The sequence below is a fragment of the Bombina bombina genome, chromosome 3 (genome assembly GCF_027579735.1).
Source record: "Bombina bombina isolate aBomBom1 chromosome 3, aBomBom1.pri, whole genome shotgun sequence".
Lineage (NCBI taxonomy): Eukaryota > Metazoa > Chordata > Amphibia > Anura > Bombinatoridae > Bombina > Bombina bombina.
This window is the reverse complement of record NC_069501.1, coordinates 996,481,446-996,506,047: the sequence shown is the minus strand read 5'-3', so window position 1 is coordinate 996,506,047 and position 24,602 is coordinate 996,481,446. Positions and strand designations below refer to the sequence as shown.

The 24,602-nt window shown below is 40.0% G+C and overlaps 1 protein-coding gene across 1 annotated transcript in view; it reads left to right on the top strand.

Moving 5' to 3' along the window:
• Positions 1 to 24,602, top strand: part of TIMELESS (timeless circadian regulator) — a 254,574-nt gene that overhangs the window by 63,077 nt on the left and 166,895 nt on the right. The window contains 2 exon segments of the mRNA XM_053705509.1: positions 15,470 to 15,593; positions 23,540 to 23,622. Coding sequence (XP_053561484.1) covers positions 15,470 to 15,593; positions 23,540 to 23,622 — 207 coding nt within the window.

Here is a 24,602-nt window from a genome sequence, read left to right as displayed (position 1 = left end):
ACTACTCTTCAAAAAGAAGGGACCTTAGATTGTTTACATCCACCCTGAAGGCCACAAAATCCCATACAGATGGGGTTTTTCCACAAGGCCTCATCGTTACCAAAAATATCACACATGTCCTTAAGACCCCAGCAGACCTTACCATCTTGCAACCTGACCCTTGGGCTTTTAATATCAAACTCCCTGTAAAGGCTCCTGTGGTTTAAGGGGGCCTTGCTAATGGGGAACCAGATGGACTACAACATATCCCAGATTGAGTAAGATGAATACTCGTTAATACTCCATGTTTTTTGGGCTGCCACTAGCTCACCGGGTCCTCGTAGAGGATCTATGGACTGAACTATACTAATTGGACACTGGAGGATCGAATCGGATAAGTTATGTCAATGGTGTTGAAATATGAGTTTTGAAGCAGGCTTAGTAATTATATGGTAGATAGTTTTAAAATCTAGTAAGATGTGTTTGTTAGGTGCTCACTGCATTTATATTACCACCATCAAGGAAACCTCCCATACATGTTTGGGTAAATAACCAATGAACCAAATCATAGGCTAAGAATTGATATATAACTGCAGGCCCCAAACTAATCAGAGTATTAGTAGATCCTATAAGTTAAATATAGGAGTATGGTTACTTAACCCCTAAAACTTGCCAATATTGGCTTAGGGTTAATATAGACACAAGCCATCAGTAAAAGTGACACGCTGAACAGTATATAAATTAAATATCCACTCGCATTGGGGAATTCTGCCACGGAAGCACGTAAGAAGGGCCAACCAGATCACTACAGGCCATAGAACACTAGAAGAGTGACTATTGACCAAAGTTATAGATGGAAAGGAATGGTGTCCCCCATGGGGGTTAAGTTACTAGTTGTATAAGATGTTCAGTATAGTTTATAAAATCTAAAACAGTATTTTGGTCCTGAATGCTAGATGCCCAATGTATGAGTTTCCTAGTAAACATATGGGAGGTGAGCTGAGAGAGATGCACAACTCACCTATGCACTTGTTACTGTTTAATGTTTTTTCTAAAGAATGTATATACAGTGTAAGTAGGCAGGGAACACTACCCCTGCTTTTGTCTTTTGTTGTTTGTTGTTCGTGTTTGTTTATTCCCCGATTTGATATACCCCCTGTGTATGATAAGATATAGCCTAATACTAGTATAAATGCTCAAATACATTGGTGTGATTCTATCCATATTAATCATCTTGCGACTTAAGTCGTCCCCATCATCCCTGGTTTCGTGCCTTCCTCTATAACCCCGACCTATCCTCCTCCCATTCTCTCCACTCTTCCTCTGTCCTTCCCCTCCCCCACTCTTTTTTTCTTCTCTCCTAATAAGGGGAGGGGAGGAAGAAAACATGAATTTATGTTTACCTGATAAATTACTTTCTCCAACGGTGTGTCCGGTCCACGGCGTCATCCTTACTTGTGGGATATTCTCTTACCCCAACAGGAAATGGCAAAGAGGCCCAGCAAAGCTGGTCACATGATCCCTCCTAGGCTCCGCCTTCCCCAGTCATTCGACCGACGTAAAGGAGGAATATTTGCATAGGAGAAAACCATATGATACCGTGGTGACTGTAGTTTATGTAAAGAAAATATATTATCAGACCTGATTTAAAAAACCAGGGCGGGCCGGGGACCGGGACACAACCGTTTGGGAGAAAGTAATTTATCTGGTAAACATAAATTCTTTTTTCTCCTACATAGGTGTGTCCGGTCCACGGCGTCATCCTTACTTGTGGGAACCAATTACCAAAGCTTTAGGACAACGGATGAAGGGAGGGAGCAAATCAGGTCACCTAGATGGAAGGCACCACGGCTTGCAAAATCCTTTCTCCCAAAAATAGCCTCAGAAGAAGCAAAAGTTCAAACTTGTAAAATTTAGTAAAAGTGTGCAGTGAAGACCAAGTCGCTGCCTTACATATCTGATCACAGAAGCTCCGTTCTTGAAGGCCCATGTGGAAGGCCACAGCCCTAGTGGAATGAGCTGGGATTCTTTCAGGAGGCTGCCGTCCGGCAGTCTCGTAAGCCAATCTGATGATGCTTTTAAGCCAAAAAGAGAGAGAGGTAGAAGTTGCTTTTTGACCTCTCCTTTTACCAGAATAAACAACAAACAAGGAAGATGTTTGTCTATAATCCTTTGTAGCATCTCAATAGAATTGTTAGAGCACGAACTACATCCAAATTGTGCCAACAAACGTTCCTTCTTTGAAACTGGATTCGGACACAAAGAAGGGCACGACTATCTCCTGGTTAATGTTTTTGTTAGAAACAACTTTCGGAAGAAACCAGGTTTAGTACGCAAAACCACCTTATCTGCATGGAACACCAGATAAGGAGGAGAACACTGCAGAGCAGATAATTCTGAAACTCTTCTAGCAGAAGAAATTGCAACCAAAAAACAAAACTTTCCAAGATAATAACTTAATTTCAACGAATGTAAGGGTTCAAGACGGAACCCCCTGAAGAACTGAAAGAACTAAATTGAGACTACCAAGGAGGAGTCAAAGGTTTGTAAACAGGCTTGATTCTAACCAGAGCCTGAGAACAAAGGCTTGAACATCTGGCAATGCTGCCAGCTTTTTGTGAAGTAACACAGACAAGCAGAAATCTGGTCCCTTCAAAGAACTTGCATGATAATCCTTTCTCTAAACCTCTTGAAGAAAGGATAGAATCTTAGGAATTTTTATCTTGTCCCAAGGGAATCCTTTAGATTCACAAACCAACAGATATATTTTTGTTCCATATATTGTGGTAGATTTTTCTAGTTACAGGCTTTCTGGCCTGAACAAGAGTATCAATGGACAGAATCTGAGAACCCTCGCTTTGATAAGATCAAGCGTTCAATCTCCAAGCAGTCAGTTGGAGTGAGACCAGATTCGGATGTTCGAACGGTACCTTGAACAGAAGGTCTCGTCTCAAAGGTAGCTTCCATGGTGGAGCGATGACATATTCACCAGGTCTGCATACCAAGTCCTGCGTGGCCACGCAGGAGCTATCAAGATCACCGATGCCCTCTCCTGATTGATCCTGGCTACCAGCCTGGGGATGAGAGGAAACGGCGGGGGAATACATAAGCTAGTTTGAAGGTCCAAGGTGCTACTAGTGCTCTACTAGAGTCCGCCTTTGGGATCCCTGGATCTGGGACCCGTAGCAAGGAACCTTGAAGTTCTGACGAGAGGCCATCAGATCCATGTCTGGAATGCCCCACAATTGAGTAATTTGGGCAAAGATTTCCGGATGGAGTCCCACTCCCCCGGATGAAATGTCTGACGACTCAGAAAATCCGCTTCCCCCAATTTTCCACTCCTGGGATGTGGATTGCAGACAAGTGGCAGGAGTGAGTCTCCGCCCATTGAATGATTTTGGTCACTTCTTCCATCGCCAGGGAACTCCTTGTTCCCCCCCTGATGGTTGATGTACGCAACAGTCGTCATGTTGTCTGATTGAAACCGTATGAACTTGGCCTTTGCTAGCTGAGGCCAAGCCTTGAGAGCATTGAATATCGCTCTCAGTTCCAGAATATTTATCGAAGAAGAGATTCTTCCCGAGACCAAAGACCCTGAGCTTTCAGGGGTCCCCAGACCGCGCCCCATCCCACCAGACTGGCTGTCGGTCGTGACAATGACCCACTCTGGTCTGCGGAAGCTCATCCCCTGTGACAGGTTGTCCAGGGACAGCCACCAACGGAGTGAATCTCTGGTCCTCTGATCTACTTGTATCGTCGGAGACAAGTCTGTATAGTCCCCATTCCACTGACTGAGCATGCACAGTTGTAATGGTCTTAGATGAATGCGCGCAAAAGGAACTATGTCCATTGCCCGCTACCATCAAACCTATTACTTCCATGCACTGCGCTATGGAAGGAAGAGGAACAGAATGAAGTATTTGACAAGAGTTTAGAAGTTTTGATTTTCTGGCCTCTGTCAGAAAAATCCTCATTGCTAAGGAGTCTATTATTGTTCCCAAGAAGGGAACCCTTGTTGACGGAGATAGAGAACTTTTTTCTACGTTCACTTTCCACCCGTGAGATCTGAGAAAGGCCAGGACAATGTCCGTGTGAGCCTTTGCTTGAGGAAGGGACGACGCTGAATCAGAATGTCGTCCAAGTAAGGTACTACTGCAATGCCCCTTGGTCTTAGCACCGCTAGAAGGGACCCTAGTACCTTTGTGAAAAATCCTTGGAGCAGTGGCTAATCCGAACGGAAGTGCCACAAACTGGTAATGCTTGTCCAGGAATGCGAACCTTAGGAACCGATGATGTTCCTTGTGGATAGGAATATGTAGATACGCATCCTTTAAATCCACCGTGGTCATGAATTGGACCTTCCTGGATGGAAGGAAGAATTGTTCGAATGGTTTCCATTTTGAACGATGGAACCTTGAGAAACTTGTTGTAGGATCTTGAGATCTAAGATTGGTCTGAATGGTCCCTCTTTTTTGGGAACTACGAACAGAATGGGAGTAGAACCCCATCCCTTGTTCTCCTAATGGAACAGGATGAATCACTCCCATTTTTAACAGGTCTTCTACACAATGTAAGAATGCCTGTTTTTTTATGTGGTCTGAAGACAATTGAGACCTGTGGAACCTCCCCCTTGGGGGAAGCCCCTTGAATTCCAGAAGACAACCTTGGAGACTATTTCTAGTGCCCCAAGGATCCAGAACATCTCTTGCCCAAGCCTGAGCGAAGAGAGAGAGTCTGCCCCCCACCAGATCCGGTCCCGATCGGGGGCCAACATCTCATGCTGTCTTGGTAGCAGTGGCAGGTTTCTTGGCCTGCTTTCCTTTGTTCCAGCCTTGCATTGGTCTCCAGGCTGCTTGGCTTGAGAAGTATTACCCTCTTGCTTAGAGGACGTAGCGCTTGGGGCTGGTCCGTTTCTGCGAAAGGGACGAAAATTAGGTTTTATTTTTGGCCTTGAAAGACCTATCCTGAGGAAGGGCGTGGCCCTTGCCCCCAGTGATATCAGAGATAATCTCTTTCAAGTCAGGGCCAAACAGCGTTTTCCCCTTGAAAGGAATGTTAAGCAATTTGTTCTTGGAAGACGCATCCGCTGACCAAGATTTTAAACCAAAGCGCTCTGCGCGCCACAATAGCAAAACCAGAATTTTTCGCCGCCTAACCTAGCCAATTGCAAAGTGGCGTCTAGGGTGAAAGAATTAGCCAATTTGAGAGCATGAATTCTGTCCCATAATCTCCTCATAAGAAGAAGAATTATTATTGAGCGCCCTTTTCTAGCTCATCGAACCAGAAACACGCTGCTGTAGTGACAGGAACAATGCATGAAATTGTTGTAGAAGGTAACCTTGCTGAACAAACATCTTTTTAAGCAAACCTTCTAATTTTTTATCCAATAGGATCTTTGAAAGCACAAACTATCTTCTATGGGTATAGTGGTTGCAGTTTGTTAGAGTAGAAACCCGCCCCCATCGACCTTAGGGACTGTCCTGCCATAAGTCCTTTCTGGGGTCGACCATAGAAACAATTTTTTAATATGGGGGGGAGGGACGAAAGGTAATACCAGGCCTTTCCCATTCTTTATTTACAATGTCCGCCCCCCGCTTGGGTATAGGAAAAGCTTCGGGGGGCCCCGGGACCTCTAGGAACTTGTCCATTTTACATAGTTTCTACTGGGAATGACCAAATTCTCGCAATCATCCAGAGTGGATAACACCTCCTTAAGCAGAGCGCGGAGATGTTCCAATTTAAATTTAAATGTAATCACATCAGGTTCAGTTTGTTGAGAAATTTTCCCTGAATCTGAAATTTCTCCCCTCAGACAAAACCTCCCTGGCCCCCTCAGACTGGTGTAGGGGCCCTTCAGAACCAATATCATCAGGGTCCTCATGCTCTTCAGTATTTTCTAAAACAGAGCAGTCGCGCTTTCGCTGATAAGTGGGCATTTTGGCTAAAATGTTTTTGATAGAATTATCCATTACAGCCGTTAATTGTTGCATAGTAAGGAGTATTGGCGCGCTAGATGTACTAGGGGCCTCCTGTGTGGGCAAGACTGGTGTAGACGAAGGAGGGGATGATGCAGTACCATGCTTACTCCCCTCACTTGAGGAATCATCTTGGGCATCATTTTCTCTAAATTTTGTGTCACATAAATCACATCTATTTAAATGAGAAGGAACCTTGGCTTCCCCCACATTCAAGAACACAGTCTATCTGGTAGTTCAGACATGTTAAACAGGCAAAAACTTGATAACAAAGTACAAAAAACGTTTTAAAATAAACCGTTACTGTCACTTTAAATTTTAAACTGAACACACTTTATTACTGCAATTGCGAAAAAGTATGAAGGAATTGTTCAAAATTCACCAAAATTTCACCACAGTGTCTTAAAGCCTTAAAAGTATTGCACACCAAATTTGGAAGCTTTAACCCTTAAAATAACGGAACCGGAGCCGTTTTTATATTTAACCCCTTTACAGTCCCTGGTATCTGCTTTGCTGAGACCCAACCAAGCCCAAAGGGGAATACGATACCAAATGACGCCTTCAGAAAGTCTTTCTATGTATCAGAGCTCCTCACACATGCATCTGCATGCCATGCTTCTTAAAAACAAGTGCGCAATAGAGGCGCGAAAATGAGACTCTGCCTATGATTAGGGAAAGCCCCTAGAGAATAGGGTGTCCAATACAGTGCCTGCCGGTTATTTTACATAATTCCCAAGATTAAAATAATTCCTCAAGGCTATGGAGTATAAAATATGTTTATATATAAATCGATTTAGCCCAGAAAATGTCTACAGTCTTAAAAAAGCCCTTGTGAAGCCCTTTTATTTTTTTCTTTCTGTAATAAAAATGGCTTACCGGATCCCATAGGGAAAATGACAGCTTCCAGCATTACATCGTCTTGTTAGAATGTGTCATACCTCAAGCAGCAAAAGTCTGCTCACTGTTCCCCCAACTGAAGTTAATTCCTCTCAACAGTCCTGTGTGGAAACAGCCATCGATTTTAGTAACGGTTGCTAAAATCATTTTCCTCTTACAAACAGAAATCTTCATCTCTTTTCTGTTTCAGAGTAAATAGTACATACCAGCACTATTTTAAAATAACAAACTCTTGATTGAATAATAAAAACTACAGTTTAAACACTAAAAAACTCTAAGCCATCTCCGTGGAGATGTTGCCTGTACAACGGCAAAGAGAATGACTGGGGAAGGGCGGAGCCTAGGAGGGATCATGTGACCAGCTTTGCTGGGCTCTTTGCCATTTCCTGTTGGGGAAGAGAATATCCCACAAGTAAGGATGACGCCATGGACCGGACACACCTATGTTGGAGAAAAGGGAGAGAACTCACTCTTCCCTTTTAAAATGGGAAAATCACGCCCTATGGAATTGATATCTGTAAACGTAAAAGGACTAAATAGTCCAGCTAAACACTCTATGATTCTGAGAGACTTACACAGGCAAAGGGGGAAACATCATATATTTGCAGGAAACCCATTTCGCCTCAGGCCATGAGCCTCGTTGGTTCAGCCAGCAATATCCTACTGCTTTCTTTGCTTCCGGCCCTCAAAAACATAAACCGGGTGGGTATCCTCATTAGCGCTGACATACCGTTCCAATTTACACAATCGTATAAAGACCCAGGAGGTAGGTACATGATACTTAATGGTTCAATATATGGCAGACCCATAACATTGGCCAATGTTTATTGTCCCAATCAATCTCAACAGGTCTTTTTCCAAATGGTTATACATAAATTATTTGAACTGCAGACTGGTATTCTGTTCCTGGGGGGAGATTTGAATGCCTCCCTGGATCCAGCCTTAGACACCTCTGATGGGATCTCTAGCATCCCCCATAAGACCCTCAAGCGCATATTAACCTCACTTAGAGACGCAGCACTACATGACATATGGCGGGCACAACATCCCATTTCTAAGAATTTCACATTTAACTCCCACCCCCATAAGAAATACTCAAGAATAGACTACTGGTTCACAGACGCAACAGGACTTACGATCACAACAAGTAGTAACATACTCCATATTACTTGGTCTGATCACGCCCCGTTTACATGTACTGTGTTGTGGTCCAACGCTCCTGCCACACCCTATATCTGGAAGCTAGATGATTCCATGCTGGACGACCCGGTTTTTAGGTTGGAAATTGAAAAAGCATTAACAGAATACTTTCGAATACATGAGAGATTAGATTCCCAACTCACAGTGGTCTGGGAGGCTCATAAATGTACAATTAGAGGCCATTTCCTTAAGCAGAAAGCAAGTCTAGTCAAGAGTAGAAGAGAGATCTATCGGAACTTTCTAGAGTAGAGAAGGCGGAGACAGCACATAAAATAGCACCAGCAGATGACATGCTAAACAGGACCTTGGCGCAGGAGAGAGCAGAACTCTTGAAGTTCCTACAAGTAGACTATCAAAAAGCGGCCTTAATTTTAAGGCAACAGTTTTTTGAGCAAGGTGACAAAGCCGGGCGATTACTGGCCATGGCCATTGCACGTAAAAAAAAGAAACATTATGTGCACAGCATGATCCACTCTGATGGGAAGCCTAGAGAGGACGGGAAATCAATTGCTGAGATCTTCGGATCTTACTACGAAGCCCTATATAACATCCAAGGTGCTAATATAATGGGAGAGAGAGAGACATAAGATACATGAGTACCTTGACAGCGTTCCGGTGCTCTCAAAACAGGACTCTGAGGCTTTGGAATCCCTGTTCACGCTGGCAGAGATTAAACAAGCCTTCAAAGATATAAAACCCGGTAAGAGTCTGGGGCCGGATGGCTTTGGGGCCAAATATTATAAAGTATTTGGGACCATACTGGCACCTGAAATGCTGATTCTCTTTAATCAACTATCTGATGCCCCATTTCTGCCTCCTTCAATGCTTGAGGCCCATATCACGGTGATTCCCAAGCCAGGCAAACCAGAAAAAAACCCAGAGAATTATCGTCCCATCTCGCTGCTCAATTCAGACGTCAAGATTCTTGCAAAAGTGATTGCTAACCGCATCAATAGATATCTCCCGCAGCTGATCTCTACTGATCAAGTGGGGTTTATCCCGAAGCCAGGGATAATACTCTAAAGGTCCTTCAGATGATCACGTACGCCCAGAACAATGCAATCCCGCTGGCCCTGGTCTCAACAGATGCTGAGAAAGCATTTGACCGGGTCAGCTGGACATTTATGCAACACACCCTAGAGAAATTTGGTTTCGGACCTAAACTTATAAATGGGATTTTGTCTTTATACTCATCGCCTAATGCTAGAGTAAGGGTAAACGGTACGCTCTCCAATGCCTTTACAATCCGTAATGGGACCAGACAGGGTTGTCCCCTCTCCTGTTTGCCCTGACAATCGAGATCCTAGCATGCAGGATCCGAACAAACTCTGAAATAAGTGGAATTCGGGTGGTGGGCTCTGAGCATAAGCTTGCCATGTATGCCGACGATGTCCTGTTACTGATTTCGAATATTAGACAATCCCTCAGGGTAGCCATAGATGAATTCACATATGTTGGCAACGTTTCAAATTTCCTGCTGAATCCCCTGAAGTCTAAATCATGAATGTTACAATTCCACAAGCTGAATTTAAGACATTGGAGCATGACTGCCCGATAAAAATTACCACACGACAAACTAAAATATCTTGGCATCTACCGGACACCTAGCATAAAGGAGACGTAGATCTGAACTATAAAATTATTAGGGATGAGATCCTTAGAGATCTATCGAACTGGAGAAACAAAACCATCTCCTAGCTGGGCCGCATTGGAGTGGTTAAAATGAATTCGATACCACGGGTGCTGTATATTATGCAGACCATCCCATCGTTTGCAGCCTCCCACATCATTCACCAGATACAATCGGCCATAGAGTCTTACATCTGGAGAGACCTCAAGCCAAGAATCAATAGGAGAACCATATTTTTTACCCCGGAGTGGGGGTGGACTGGGAGTTCCAGATTTGCGGCTGTATCAAAGGGCAATATCCCTCCAAAGACTTGTGGAGTGGTGTCATAACTCCTCTCAGAAGGCTTGGTTCCAAGTCGATAACGCAATACTAGGAAGGGGAAACGTGGGAGCCCTTGCGTGGATCTCTCCTACTCACTGGCCCTCGGTGGTTAAGCTGTATCCTCTAGTAGATGAGGTTTTACTGGGCTGGGATAAACTGATTAAGAAAGCTCCTTACATATCCACCCCAAGCTCACCAGTAGTCCCTCTGAGGGAAAATCCCGATCTGGGATTTCTGGCAAGATCTAATCTTCCGGTCAAGGCCTATGGTCTAGCGGACTAGGCAATATACTTATACGGGACAAACTAAAATCTCAAGCGGAGCTGACCAATTGGGATAGTGAAGTTTTTGCCTCATGGTTTAAAGTAACACAGATTAGATACTACTTTAACACTCACAAAGAAAAATCTGACCTGACGAGACAAAAAAAACCCTTTGAGACCCTTTGCACGATGACTCATCACCCGACTCATTTAATCTCACAACTATATAAACTACTGACGCTGGGTGGGGACCGGTATCTTCCAGACTATACATTGTCATGGCAGGAGGAGCTGGGCCTAGAGATAGGACACAAAGAATGGAACAAGATTTTTGACAGGACAAGAAGGGCTTCGATTTCAGCCAGGGTTCAGGAAACGCAATATTAACTGTTAGGTAGGTGGTATCTTTACTCCCCAAAGACTAAAGCACATATACCCACACACAAATGGGGGATGCTGGAGAGGATGTGGAGAGGAGGGTGCCCTCTTACATATTGGTGGACATGCCCCCTACTGCAACCCTATTGGAATGGCATAATGGCTGAGATGAGTAGGGTCCTCCGGATGATCATCCCTCCCAATCCTTGCTGTTTATTATACCACCAATTACCTAAGATTGTTGGAGAGGATAAATACCTACTTTTCTTGCTGATGCTTAATGGCGCAAAAAACTTGATTCCCCTGTGCTGGAAAAAACAGAGTATCCCTAGTGTGCAAGAATGGAAAAACAAAATAGCTGACCTGTTGAGACTTGAAAGATATCATTGCCTCAAAATTGAGAAACTGGGTACACATGATGCTGCTGACTTGGGAGGGGCGGGGACTCTAATCCTGTGGTAAAGCACTAGTAGCTGATGTTGAAAACTGCCGTAACATCCTCCATCTTCCAATTTTTTTTTAAATGTTTTTTTTTCCCTCTCCCCATACATGTCCTTCCCTCTACCCTCTCCCCCTCTTTACCTTTTCTGCTCTCCTGTTGCTCTTAGTTAGGAACCCCTATACCGGGTACGTCTTTATCCACAGCTGTATGTTATAAATAAGTTGTGGCAACGCTATCTCCTTCATTGATCAGTACTCGAAGATAAATGTTTCATTATGCTTTTTTTTCTCTATGTATTACATACAAGACGATTTATCAAACATAACAATACCGATCGTTAAATAGTCTAAATCAGATGTTTTGGGTTTAATACTTAGCTTACTTTCTTGTTGTATCTGTTGACATTTTTAGTGTTGATCGATTTGAACTTAATACCAATTACGAAATGTCCTTGATAATGTATACAAATGTATAATTTCATGTAATTCTGAATATGTTGTATATACAATATCTTGTGTCCTTTCTCTCATTTCGTTAATAAAGCTTATTTGAAAAAAAAAAAAAAAGTACTGTAGTTAGATATTTAAATACATACATTTCTTTTTTTAAGACACGATGAGTCCACGGATCATCTTAATTACTAATGGTATATTCACCTCCTGGTCAGCAGGAGGAGGCAAAGAGCACCACAGCAGAGCTGTTAAATAGCTCCTCCCTTCCCTCCCACTCCAGGCATTCTCTTTGCCTACGTTAGTGATAGGAAGAGGTAAAGTGAGGTGTTAGTATAGATTCTTCAATAAAGAGTTTATTATTTTTAAAGTAGTGCAAGATTTTTCTGCTTTGTTCTAGGGTGTAGCTGTAGTCCATATCAGTCTCTTCAGTAGAGCTTTGCTGGCTTTAGAGCAATGGGAACTTGTAAAAGTCTGAGGGAAGAAAATATACTCAGTACTTTTTTTGTTCCACAGGCCAATGTGAGGAAGAGGACCTCGCAAGCCGGGTGAGCTGCCCTCCTGCTGTGCAGATTTCTGAGGTAAGTGCTAAGTTCTTTTTTTCTGGTAAGGATACATATACTGGAAAATTTAGCACCCTATGTACCCTACTTTGGACACTAGATGACTATGGCCCTAAGAGGGAAGGGGACAGGTTATCTGGCAGGGCATGCAGGCACTGAAGGACGCGGGGAAGTCGCTCTGTTTTTTATAATTTAGCATATTTGTAACTCCCAACAGCTTATGTTACTTTACAGCCGTCTGGGAGGTTTATCCTGACACGTTTAAAGGGTATACAGGGTAGGTGCAATGCTAGTTCCGTTATCTTTATTCATATTAGTAGCCAACCGGGAGGTTATCGTTTTAGAAGTATGTCTGTTGTATCATGACTGTATTTATCTCTTATAAAAACACGGCTGCTGTTTACTTTTTGCCACCCGGGAGTTTTATCTGGAGACGCCCACGATGGCTATGTTACGCGCCATTGTTTGCGCACTCCTTGTCTCCTTCCTGGGTAGTGAGAGTTATTTTTTGTGCACCGGAAGCTTTCTCTGCTGCGCTGTGACTATGCAGTGGAGAGGTTTCTGTCATTACAGGAATGTCTTTGAGTGCCGTGGATGCCTTTTCTCTGCTGCATTGTGAACACTCAGCATGCTAGGGCACTGTGGCTGAGCTCTGTAGCAATCCAAGGGTTGCAGGTTTGGTCTCCAGTAAGGTCAATAAAGTGAGCAGCGCCTTGAGACCCTTATGGGTGATTTGCCGTGCTTTTCAAGTACCCATTATATATTTATTTTATCTGGAACCAGATAGAGACTGGGTTCCTTCATTAGGTGGGAGTCCTCTTCGCCCTGGAACTGATATCTCTGGTTATGTACCAGGGTCTGAGATTTATTTATATCTGGTTGTAGTTCCCAAGAAGGAGGTAACCTTCAGACTAATTTTAGATTTCTAGATTTCAGTACCGCCCTTCTAGGTGGAATCTATTTGTGCCATCCTTCCTTTGATCCAGGAGGATCATTTTTTTGACAAGTTTAAAGGACGGGTATCTGCATGTTCCCATCTATGGGATCATCGCAAGTTACTATGGTTTGCCTTTCTGGACACACATTTCTAGTTTGTGGCTCTTTCCTTAGGTCTTGCCACAGTTTTCAGAATTTTCATGGTGCATTGCAGCTCCATATTTAGATGACATTCTAGTCCAGGCGACTTTGTTACAACAAACAGGTTTGCTCTCGGACATGGTGTTATCCTTCCTGCGTTCTCACGAGTGGAAGGTAAATCGGGGAAAGGGTTCCTGAGTCCTAAATTTAAGGTAATTTCTGGGATCTATGTTAGATTCCCTATCAATGAGGTCTTTTCTAATTGAAGTCAGGAAGTCAAGGATTATTGATACTTGTCTTGTTCTTCAGCACACTCTTCGGACATCTGTGGCTAAGTGCATGAAGGTAATCGGGCTGATGGCAGCAATGGACATCATCCCGTTTACCGAGCTACGGATCGAGGTCCAGGGACCCCCAGGCGGAATTGATAGATGCTCTGGCGGTCCCTTGGACCTTCAGTCTAGCATACCTATTGTCTCAGTTTGCTTTTCTTCCTCAGGTAATTGTTCGAATCAAATAGGATAGGGCTTCGGTGATCCTTATAGCACCGGCCTGGCCTCGCAGGATTTGGTATGCGGATCTGGTAGAGATGGCATCTCTGCCTCCTTGGAGACTCCCGTTGAGGAAGGACCTTCTGATTCAGGGGCCCTTCCTTCACCCAAATCTAGTTTCTCTGAAGCCAACTGCTTGGAGATTGAACGTTTAATTTTATGCAAGCGGGGATTTTCTGATCGGTCATAGAGACCATGATTCAGGCTCTTAAGCCTGTAACTAGAAGGATTTTCCATAAGATTTGGTGTAAATATCTCTATTGGTGCGAATCCAAGAGCTACTCATGGAGTAGAGTTAGGATTCCAAAAGTTTTGTCTTTCTCCAAGAGGGTTTGGAGAAGGGTTTATCGTCAAGCTCCCTAAAGGGTCAAATCTCGGCCTTATCTATTTTGTTACACAAACGTCTGGCGGATGTCCCAGGTGTACAGTCTTTTTGTCAGGCCTTGGTCAGGATCAGGCCTGTGTTCATACCAGTTACTCCTCCATGGAGTCTTAATTTAGTTCTCAAAGTTCTTCAAGGGGCTCCGTTTGAGCCTATGCATTCCTTAGATATTAAGTTGTTATCGTGGAAAGTTTTATTTCTTGTTGCTATTTCTTCTGCTCGTAGAGTGTCAGAGCTCTCGGAGTTGCAGTAGGAGTCTCCTTATCTTATTCTCCATTCAGATAAGGTAGTTTTACGTACTAAACTAGGATTTCTTCCTTAAGGTTGTTTCTGATCGGAACATTAATTAGGAGATTGTTGTTCCTTCTTTGGGTCCTTATCCTTCTCAGAAAGAAGACTTCTGCACAATTTGGACAAAGTCTGTGCTTCAAAATTTTGTATGCAGGTGACTAAGGACTTTAGTCAGTCTTCTTCTTTGTTTGTGATTTTCTCAGGCAAACGTACTGGAAAGAAAGCTACGGCTACTTCTCTTTCTTTTTGGTGGAAGAGTATCATACGTTCTGCATATGAGACTGCTGGACAGCAGCCTCCCGAGAGGGTTACGGCTCATTCCACAAGGGCTGTTGCTTCCTCATGGGCATTCAAGAATGAAGCTTCTGTGGAACAGATTTGCAAGGCTGCAACTTGGTCTTCTCTTCACACTTTTTCAAAGTTTTACAAATTTGACACTTTTGCCTCGGATGAGGGCGCTTTTGGGAGAAAGGTTCTTCAAGCAGTGGTACCTTCCGTTTAGGTTCCCTGTCTTGTTCCTCCCGTATCATCTGTGTACTCTAGCTTGGGTATTGAATCCCATTAGTAATTAAGATGATCCGTGGACTCATCGTGTCTTAAAAAAGAAAAGAAAATTTATGCTTACCTGATGATTTTATCTCTTTTTGACACGATGAGTCCACGGCCCGCCCTGTTCTTTTAGACAGGTTGTGGGTTATTGTAAACGTCAGACACCTCTGCACCTTGGCTTTTCCTTTCTCTTCCTAACTTCGGTCGATTGACTGGAATGGGAGGGAAGGGAGGAGCTATTTAACAACTCTGCTGTGGTGCTCTTTGCCTCCTCCTGCCGACCATGAGGTGAATATCCCATTAGTAATTAAGATGATCCATGGACTCATAGTGTAAAAAAGAAATAAATTTATCAGGTAAGCATAAATTTTCTTTTTTCCATGTATCATAATTAACAAAAGTGACTAAAATGTTTGCTCACATCGAAGACAAATTGTAATTGAGATATAAAAAATCTTATTTTTTTTTGTATGTGAGTTTTTTTTTGTTTTTTTATATATATAAATTTGTTTGTCTGTTTAGATACAGATGTGGTGGATAATATACTAGCTAACCTGAAGCCTGGAAGCAGAACTAGAAAGCAAATTATAAATCATCTGGTGCAGATGGGACTTGCTGAGAGCGTCAAGGACTTCAAAAAGGAGACGTAGGTTTCATGGATACACACCCTGTTTTTCATAGTAGCTCTGAAAAATGTATTCATTGTATTTATATATTTCTTTGCAGACCTAGCCAAAATTTACCTGGTTAGGAATTGACCACTTTCTCTTTACCATTTTAACAGTGGCTTGCTTTAGGATTGCCCTTCATTACTAGTTTAGTTCTGTCTATCCTATTATGAACAGGTTTTCGCTCCTCCTTCCTCCTCTATGTGGGTGTTTATTTGCTGGCCCTGTAATCTCAAGGTTGTTCAAAATTCCATTATATTGTAAGAACTACACCTTTCACAGCTCCAGACAGACTCCACTTTAGAAGGGAAAGTCATTGAGTTCAGATTGACTACTCATCTCCCATGAGAGCCAGGCATCTCACTTCCACTACACACCAGGGAATGTGAAGATTTTATTTGCTTTTTGTATAAGACCTTATGATATTTTCAGTATAACTGAAACAGGGTGGAATGATTCACATGACTGGGCAGTTAAAGGGACATGCCACCCACATTTTTTCTTTATGATTTAGAAAGAGAATGCAATTTTAAACATCTTTCTAATTTACTTATATTATCTAATTTGTTTTATTCTCTTGATATTCTTTGATGAAAAGCATATCTAGATATGCTCACTAGCTGCTGATTGGTTGCTGCACATAGAAGCATCGTGTGATTGGCTCACCATGTGCATTGCTTTTTTCTTCAACTAAGGATATTTAAAAAATGAAGCAAAATAAATAATGGAAGTAAATTGTAATGTTGTTTAAATTTATATTCTCTATCTGAATCATGAAAGAAAGATTTTGGGTTTAGTGGCCCTTTAACTTAAAGGGTTATACTTTAATTAGGGAGGGGCAGGGTAGGAGGAGTTTGCATGTATATAAAACCTGACCTTAAGCCTGCAATAAGGGAAATGTTTATGATACAGGAGTCTCTGTGGGTTCAAATAAAGAGTGGGGGAATAAAATCCTAAAAAATATTACAAGGAACATGCTACAAGCCCCCCAGCATTAGTGACATAGAGGAAGCTCAACTGCAAATGCAAATAGGAAAGGCCAGTGCTGTAATTATGATAGATTTTAACTACCCTGAAATAAACCTGGCCAATGAAACTAGCAAAACAGCTAAGGTTGATTAGATTTTAAATGCTGTTAAAGATAACTAGAAATAAAGCTATGTCGGATTTAGTGCTATCAAACAATACAGAAAGAATAACGGACATAGTAGTAAAAAAATAATAATTGGGCAAGTTATCATAGCATGGTCACATTTGAAATCACTTTTCTTAAGCAGTGTTACAAGGATTCAACCAAGACTTTTAATTTTAGGAATCCAAATTGTAATGTTTGAAGAAAAAACATTAAATAGCATAAATTGTGGGGGGGGGTAACGGTCAAAACTTTTTAAAATATACACATACCACATAGTTGTAAAATAAATAAGTCTAAGACAGTATGGCTAAATAAAAATGTGTTAAGAGAAATTAGGAGAAAACATAGGGCATTTAAATTATTAAAAGAAAAAAGTACAGACTTGACATTCCAAATATATAAGGAATGTAACAAAGCATGGACAAAACCAATCAAATTAACCAAAATTGAAAATGAAAGTTTATGGGTAGCATGATTAAAAGTGACTGGGAGAAGGCTGAGGTACTAAACCAGTTCTTTTGTTCAGTATACACAAGAGGAACCAATGGAACATACATTGAAACAAACTAGAACATACAAGCCCATACTGGGCTATCTCCAGATGATATCAGGAAAAACAGGCTAATAAGGTAAATAAGACTCCAGGTCCAAATGGAATACTACACCCAAGAATTTTAAGGGAATTTAGAAATGTTATAGCCAAAAATTTAGACTCATTCTTCTCAGGCATAGTACCCCAGGACTAGTGTAAAGCTGTAGTGCCATTTTTTAAAAAAGGGAAGAGGGGCTTATCCAGGAAGCTATAAACCAGTAAGACTTGACATCAGTAGTGGGGAAGATACTTGAAGGGATTATATTCTTTAATATATTCATGTAAACAAGATTATGGGGCCTATTTATGACTGTGTGAGCGTACATGATTTGATATAGCGGATCATGTAATATGCTCATCATTTATCATTGCACCAGCCATTCTTGTGAACTGCTGGTGCAATACCACCCCCTGCAGATTTGCGGCCAATCGGTCGCTAGCAGGGGCTGTCAATCAAACTGATCGTATTCGATCGGGTTGATTTCTGGCGATTTCTGTCCGCGGCCTCAGAGCAGGCGAACAGGTTATGGAGCAGCGGTCTTTAGACTGCTGCTTCATAACTTCTGTTTCTGGGGATCCAAACACGGGGCATCAAGCTCCATACAGAGCTTGATAAATATGCCCCTGAGTTCAAAAACACGGGGCATCAAGCTCCGTACAGAGCTTGATAAATATGCCCCTGAGTTCAAATCGGCATATATATATCATGTCAAACTAATCCAATTAGATTATATGAGGAGGTAAGTAAAAATATAGATAAAAGGGAATACATTGATGTGATATACTTGGATTTTGCAAAGGCTTTTGATACAGTGCCAAATTATTGTACAAAATTAGGGACTGGGAATAGCTGATTTGCTCTTGGATAAATAACTGGATAAAAGACGGGGAGCAACAAGTAGTAGTAAATTGATCATTCTTAGATTTGACTAATGTAATTCGTTCAGTCCCCCGGCGATCATTATTGGGTCCTGTTCTTTTTAATATATTTATTAATAACTTGGAGTATTAAATAGTAATATCTCTTTTTGCAAATTATGCAATGTTGTGTAAGGTCATTAGGTCAATGCAGGATGAAATTGCATTGCAAAGGGATTCACAAAAATTGGAAGAATTGGCTGGTAAATGGAAAATGAGATTTAATACTGGAAAATGTAAGGTTCTATAGTGTAGAAGTTAAAATAAGCGGGTAACCTATTTAAAGGGGACTAGACTTGGCAAAACAGAGGAGGGAAGGGATATGGGTGTACTTATACAATAAGTATGTATAAATTCTATGATACTTTATTTATATCTCTGGTTTTTGGATTTTTCCAGATTGATGCCTACTTCCATGTCTCAATGGCAAGGTTTTGTTCAGGATCTTCCATTGTTTGTAGATGAACAATATTAGTTTGTGGCTCTTCCTTTTTTATTTCTTTATTTATTAATTTTCAAGACAAAAGAAAAGTACATATGTTTCCATATTAGTATCCTTGGAACGTGCTATGAAATATAGTCCACTTCTATAGTCGACAAGAGTAATATATTCACAATATGTTGTTGGCTAATTCCGATTGTTGCTTTTACATATCTTGCATTTAGGAGTTTCTATTATATATTATAACATACAAAACAATACAAAAAAAAAAAAAAAAGTTCAATGCAGGCGATTCACATAAAAAAGTGAATGTGTGTTATTAAAATAGATAAATATTTGATTGTGGATATATATATATATATATATATATATATATAAATAAATATATATATATATATATATATATATATATATATATATATATATATATATATATATATATATATATATATTTGTGCTGTTATGCCATGCCTCCTACAAACTACCCCTGCACTGGGAGTAAAAAACAAGCAAAGTTTAAAAAATGTCACACTGTTGTCAGTCTGCCGCGGCACACCTGAGGATCTCTCATGGCACACTGGATGAAAAACACTGCTATAAGGCATGGAGTATGCATCAAACGTATAAATTGTGTCAGGTGTGGGGGTTTTGAGGATATTCCCCTTTAAGAATCAGTTTCCTTTCTAAAAGTATTGAAGTGTTAAAAAAAAACGGTTATGCAATGAGGAATGGTTATGTCCTCTCAGAAAAAAAGATCTTGAATTGATGAGTTTAATCCATTCTGATGCACCCTTGAAAACCAGTACTGTAGTTTGTGCCAAAATTGGGCTATTTTGGGCCAGGCACAAATAGGTGCACAATGTCTGGACTGTCTAATGAACATTTAGCACATTTTTCTATTGCATTTAAGACCAATTTAGACCTTAATTTAGGGGTGATGTAGCTTAGATGAATCAACTTGACCTGTGTTTCTCTGTAGTCTATATCTAGGGTGGCACGAGTTGTGAGTATCCTGCTTTTAATTATTACATCTTCAAAAATATCCAATTTTTTTTAATCTGCTCCATCTTTCACTCAAATTCTGCAGGACAAGTGGTGCTTTAACTGAAGCGATTTAAATTATAGATATGAGAGATGGAATAGTTTCCTTGTCTAACCAAAGTACATATTTTATCAATATTGGTACTATTTTTGCAGTCCAAAACCTCAATTATCAATTGCTTTACATAATGAGAGCTTTGACGGTAAGCAAAGATACTATTTGGAGGTAAATCAAATTTATCTTGTAATTGTGTAAAATAAAGAATTTTATTAGTATTAAGATCTATTAATTGAACTATTGTGTTAAGACCACATTCCCCATAACTTGAAAATTCGGGTAGTCATGCCTGATAAGAAGGCAGGATTTCCTCAGAGTGGCAGATATTTTGTAATTTTATGTGATAATCCCCACCATCCACATAGTTTCACCCAAGCCCTTAAAGGTTATCTAAACAAAATATTGTATTGCGAGTGTAGTGGAGCATGGGGTAAAAAAGCTAACTGTAGCGGATGCACTAAAGATTCTTCTAAGTTACAATCGTTGAAGACAGAGGTGCTAGTCAACCATTCAAAAACCATCTTACTCAACGTAGCCCAGTTATACCACATTATATTCAGAAGCTTAAGACCGCCTTTGTCTATTGGTAAGACTAATTTGAGGCGGTTTATACGCGGCTTCTTTTTATTCCAGATAAAACTAAAAAAAGTTTTGGAGATAGTAGTCATATCAGCTTGAGTTAGGAGAATAGGCAACAGTTGCAGGGGGTATAAGAGTTTAGGCATGGCCATCATCTTTATTGGGTTAATTTGGCCTAAAAAAGAAATTGGTCATTTAGACCACCCAGCAAGTAAGGAATTAAATTGAGCAAGTACCAGAGGTATGTTTAGTTTATAAATGAGATTAGGATTAGTGTGTAGCCATATACCTAAATATTTAAAAGGTCCTAAACCTTTAGTACAATGATGTTAGATCTGTAGAGTTCTTTAGATGGATCAGCTTGGATTTATCAAGGTTTGCCTTTTTTATATCCTGAAATTTTCTCAAATAGTTGCAATATAGATATGTTTTGGTATCATAATGCCAGGGTTCTGTAGATATATTAGATCATCAGCATTTAGAGACAAATTGAGGGGGCGAGTGCCAATCCTTACTCCCTCCACTGCTTGTCTGATATAAATAGCCAAAGGCTCAATAGCCATAATGAAAAGTAGAGGTGAGAGTAGACAACCCTGTCTGGTGCCTCTGTGTAGAGTGAACGACTAGTAGACCTCTCCATTACGAATAACTGTGACATGTAGGCTTGTGTACAAAGTTTAAATAAGTTTCTTAAAGTCGCCTCTAATTCCAAAATAGTCTAAGTTAATAATAAATAATCCAATTAAACCCGGTCGAACGCCCTCTCTGCGTCAATGGCAAGGAGACGGGCGTCTGGCAGCGAGTTCAATCGTTTGTCATCCTTCGCCTGCCAGAAGTGAGAAATGACTGCAAAGGTTTTGTGAATGTTAGAAACAGAATAACGTTGCCTCATAAAGCCAGTTTCTTTCTTTTAATTTCTCCTTGACCAAAAACATTTATTATAGTACTTGGTGCTTCTTCTCACATATTATGGGATCCAAGGGTTTTTCAATATATATTTATTTGTACAAAATCCTTTCATCTCAAAATTTACTAAGAATGCTAGACAAGCTGACATCCACAAGTTTTATTAACAAAAAAATAATCTTTGATAGAAAATTCATTTTCTTTTATACGTCAGTCAACATGTAGATGGTGACTTCAGACTTTTGCTACCTGAAAAGTGGGTTCCCCCACCCCCAGATCCTTTCTGTATATTTATTATTTTTTATTTTTATGTCTCCAGCAGATTAGGCTAGAGTACAGTTTGTCAAACCACTAACTTTGATACCATGCTGCAGTGTCAACTCGGAAAATTCAGCATGTCTTCAGAAAGAACAGTACACATGCAAAACTGTTAACACTTTTGCTTTGCAGCGCTGCTTCCCATTAGGCTGTTCTGTTCAAACAGTGCTGTGCTCTGCCTGCACTGTCTAAGTTTTCCATAACAGTGTAGCCAGAGTGAAGTGCTGTTAAAAGAGAGCTGTTAAATACGTAACAGCTCTTCAAAATGGCAGTGTATTTATTGATGACTGGTTTTCAGGGATTATTTTTCAACTCCGCCACCTAGTTTTCCTGGTCTGCAAAGCTGACTCCTGAATTTAGGATGATGTTGTGAGCAATACACCTTTTCTATTATTATATTTTTACCTTATAATGATGTGAAGTTAGACCAAGACCAATGTTGGCTCATATCCTAGTCAATACTTTCCTGGATATTTTCTCTATTCTTTTCTTTTCTATTCTTTTCATCTTGTGATTCCTAAGGGAAGCTACCTTTAAAGGGGTAAAGGTGGGTAGCCAATTTCTGTCATTCCATTTTGGGGGCTCAGGTATCTCTCCTTGTAAATATTGGCTGATATGAGCCAAGATATAGACATTTTTGTATGACTTTGTAGATTTTAATTTTATTTATAGGATAAGTTAAAGGGACACTCAAGTAAAAAAAAACTTTTATGGTTCAGATAGAGCATGCAGTCTTAAGACCCTTTCCAATTTACTTCCATTATCAAATTTTGCACAATCTTTTTATGTTCACACTTTCTGGGGAACAAGATCCTACTGAGCATGGGCACAAGCTCACAGGGTATACTTGTACTAGTCTGTGGTTGGCTGATGTCTGTCACATGATAAAAGGGCCAGAAAATGGGAGATAAAATTAATTTGTCAGAAAAAAATTGACTGCTTATTTGAAATTCAGAGTAAGTGCTATTGCATTATCTTTTAAATGTGTACTTAATTATGTAATTCTACTGCATTGAGTGGTCTCAACACTGCAGTTTGTATATGCCAAAAGCATCTTGTGGGAAAGAGAACAGCTTTTGAAAGTTACTAAAATTAGTCTGAAGTTATGCTAAAATTGTTTTACATTATTCATGGCAATAATTACTAAAGAAACATGAATGTTAAAAACTAGTTATCTATAGCAATGTTTTGTGGTCCTGGGTAAGATTGTCTTTGCTGTTTATTTCAAACATTTTCAGGCACATTTAATGAAGTAACTTAATTTAAAAAAAAAAAAAAATTACCTTTGCTGCAAATTTTTACCATTATGTCACTATATATATATTATTATTATTATTATTATTATTATTATTTTTCTGTATCTTATCTTCACTTTTGGACTTTGCTGAATATTCACTACAAAATGTAATGTGTTATGGATGTGACCACCACTAGAGGTTATTTACATTAGTGTACTATTATATGTTCATACATCTATTTAGTATATTTGAATATATTTTTCATTATTATTTTTTTAGAAGGATTGTTCTTAAGGCGCTGGATTTATTTTCAGTACCTTCTTTATAGCATTTGACTTTAGGGATTACCAGGAAAGGGTTCTCCCGTTCACTGAATAATATATCTGTAGCAGACTTTGCACATTTCTCCGCAAAAATAATTAGAATATCTTGTATATTACGCACATAGGACATTTTTTGTTCAGCTTAGGCATTTGTTATAGATCAACCTGTGATTCTGCGCAATCCCGTACCAGAAAGCTTACTGCTTCACTTGTTGCAGCTGTATTCTACTTCACATATAATATATATATATATATATATATATATATATATATATATATATATATATATATATATATATATACTTGTATATACTCACAAGATATTGTCATGATGGGTTCCATTTTACGCCACTTGTAGCACTTCTTTGTTACAGCAAGGGAACACGTGTTGTGCTTTGGACTGAGGACCAAGAGATGGAACTGCAGCGCCTCTATGAGGAATTTCAAGAGAGTGATGGTAAGTATATATTTTTGGTGGGTGTGTACTATTTTTTAATTTTAATAAAATTAAAATGTATATTTTCCATTTAATATGCAATTGTAACTATATGCTATAGTGTGTGTATGTATGTGTGTATATATATATCTTATAATTACACACAGACACTATTCTAAAAATATTCTATAAATAAACGTACACAACTTATACTATAAATATAGATGTAACAATGAAAAAACAATTGAAATGTATACAAATAAAATTATGCAGTGAATACCATATTCCTGGCAAATAGGTAGGGTGTTATTTTTCAATAACATAGGGTAGTATGCATACAAATATTATAAAGCTTAAAAATAAAATAAAAAAAGGATATATATATATATATATAATATATGTGTGTGTGTATATGTATATATACGTTAATAAATACTAAGCCTTTTGGTTGGCCCACCATTGAGAAGTCCTGTGAGTGCTTTCTATATTTGTGATATATATATTAAAACCCAGCACTCACTCACAAGCTCTCAGCTAAGATTTAAAAGCAAAAATGGAATGTTTAGTTACCGCATCTGGCCAAATGGGACAAGCCCAGGTACCTCGTCAAGGTCCTTCCCAATACCTGGGACCCTAAACTCAATGCAAGCTTTCAAATCCAAACAAACTTGGAACAAGGGAAGGGTGCACAGGCATATGTAATCACCCTAGGCATATACAAAACATATCATAGCCATAGGCAGTTAACCCCAGACAGGTCTGGGTGCAAGAACCATAGGGAAAATTACAAAACAAATTAATACAGCACACAGAGAAAACCCAGCTCTCACTTACAAGCTCTCAGCTAAGATTTAAAAGCAAAAATGGAAAGGTTAGTTACCGCACCTGGCCAAATGAGACAAGCCTAGGTACCTCGTCAAGGTCCTTTCCAATACCTGGGACCCTAAAATAGCCACACAATGAAAGCTTTCAAATCCAAACAAACTGGGAACAAGGGTAGG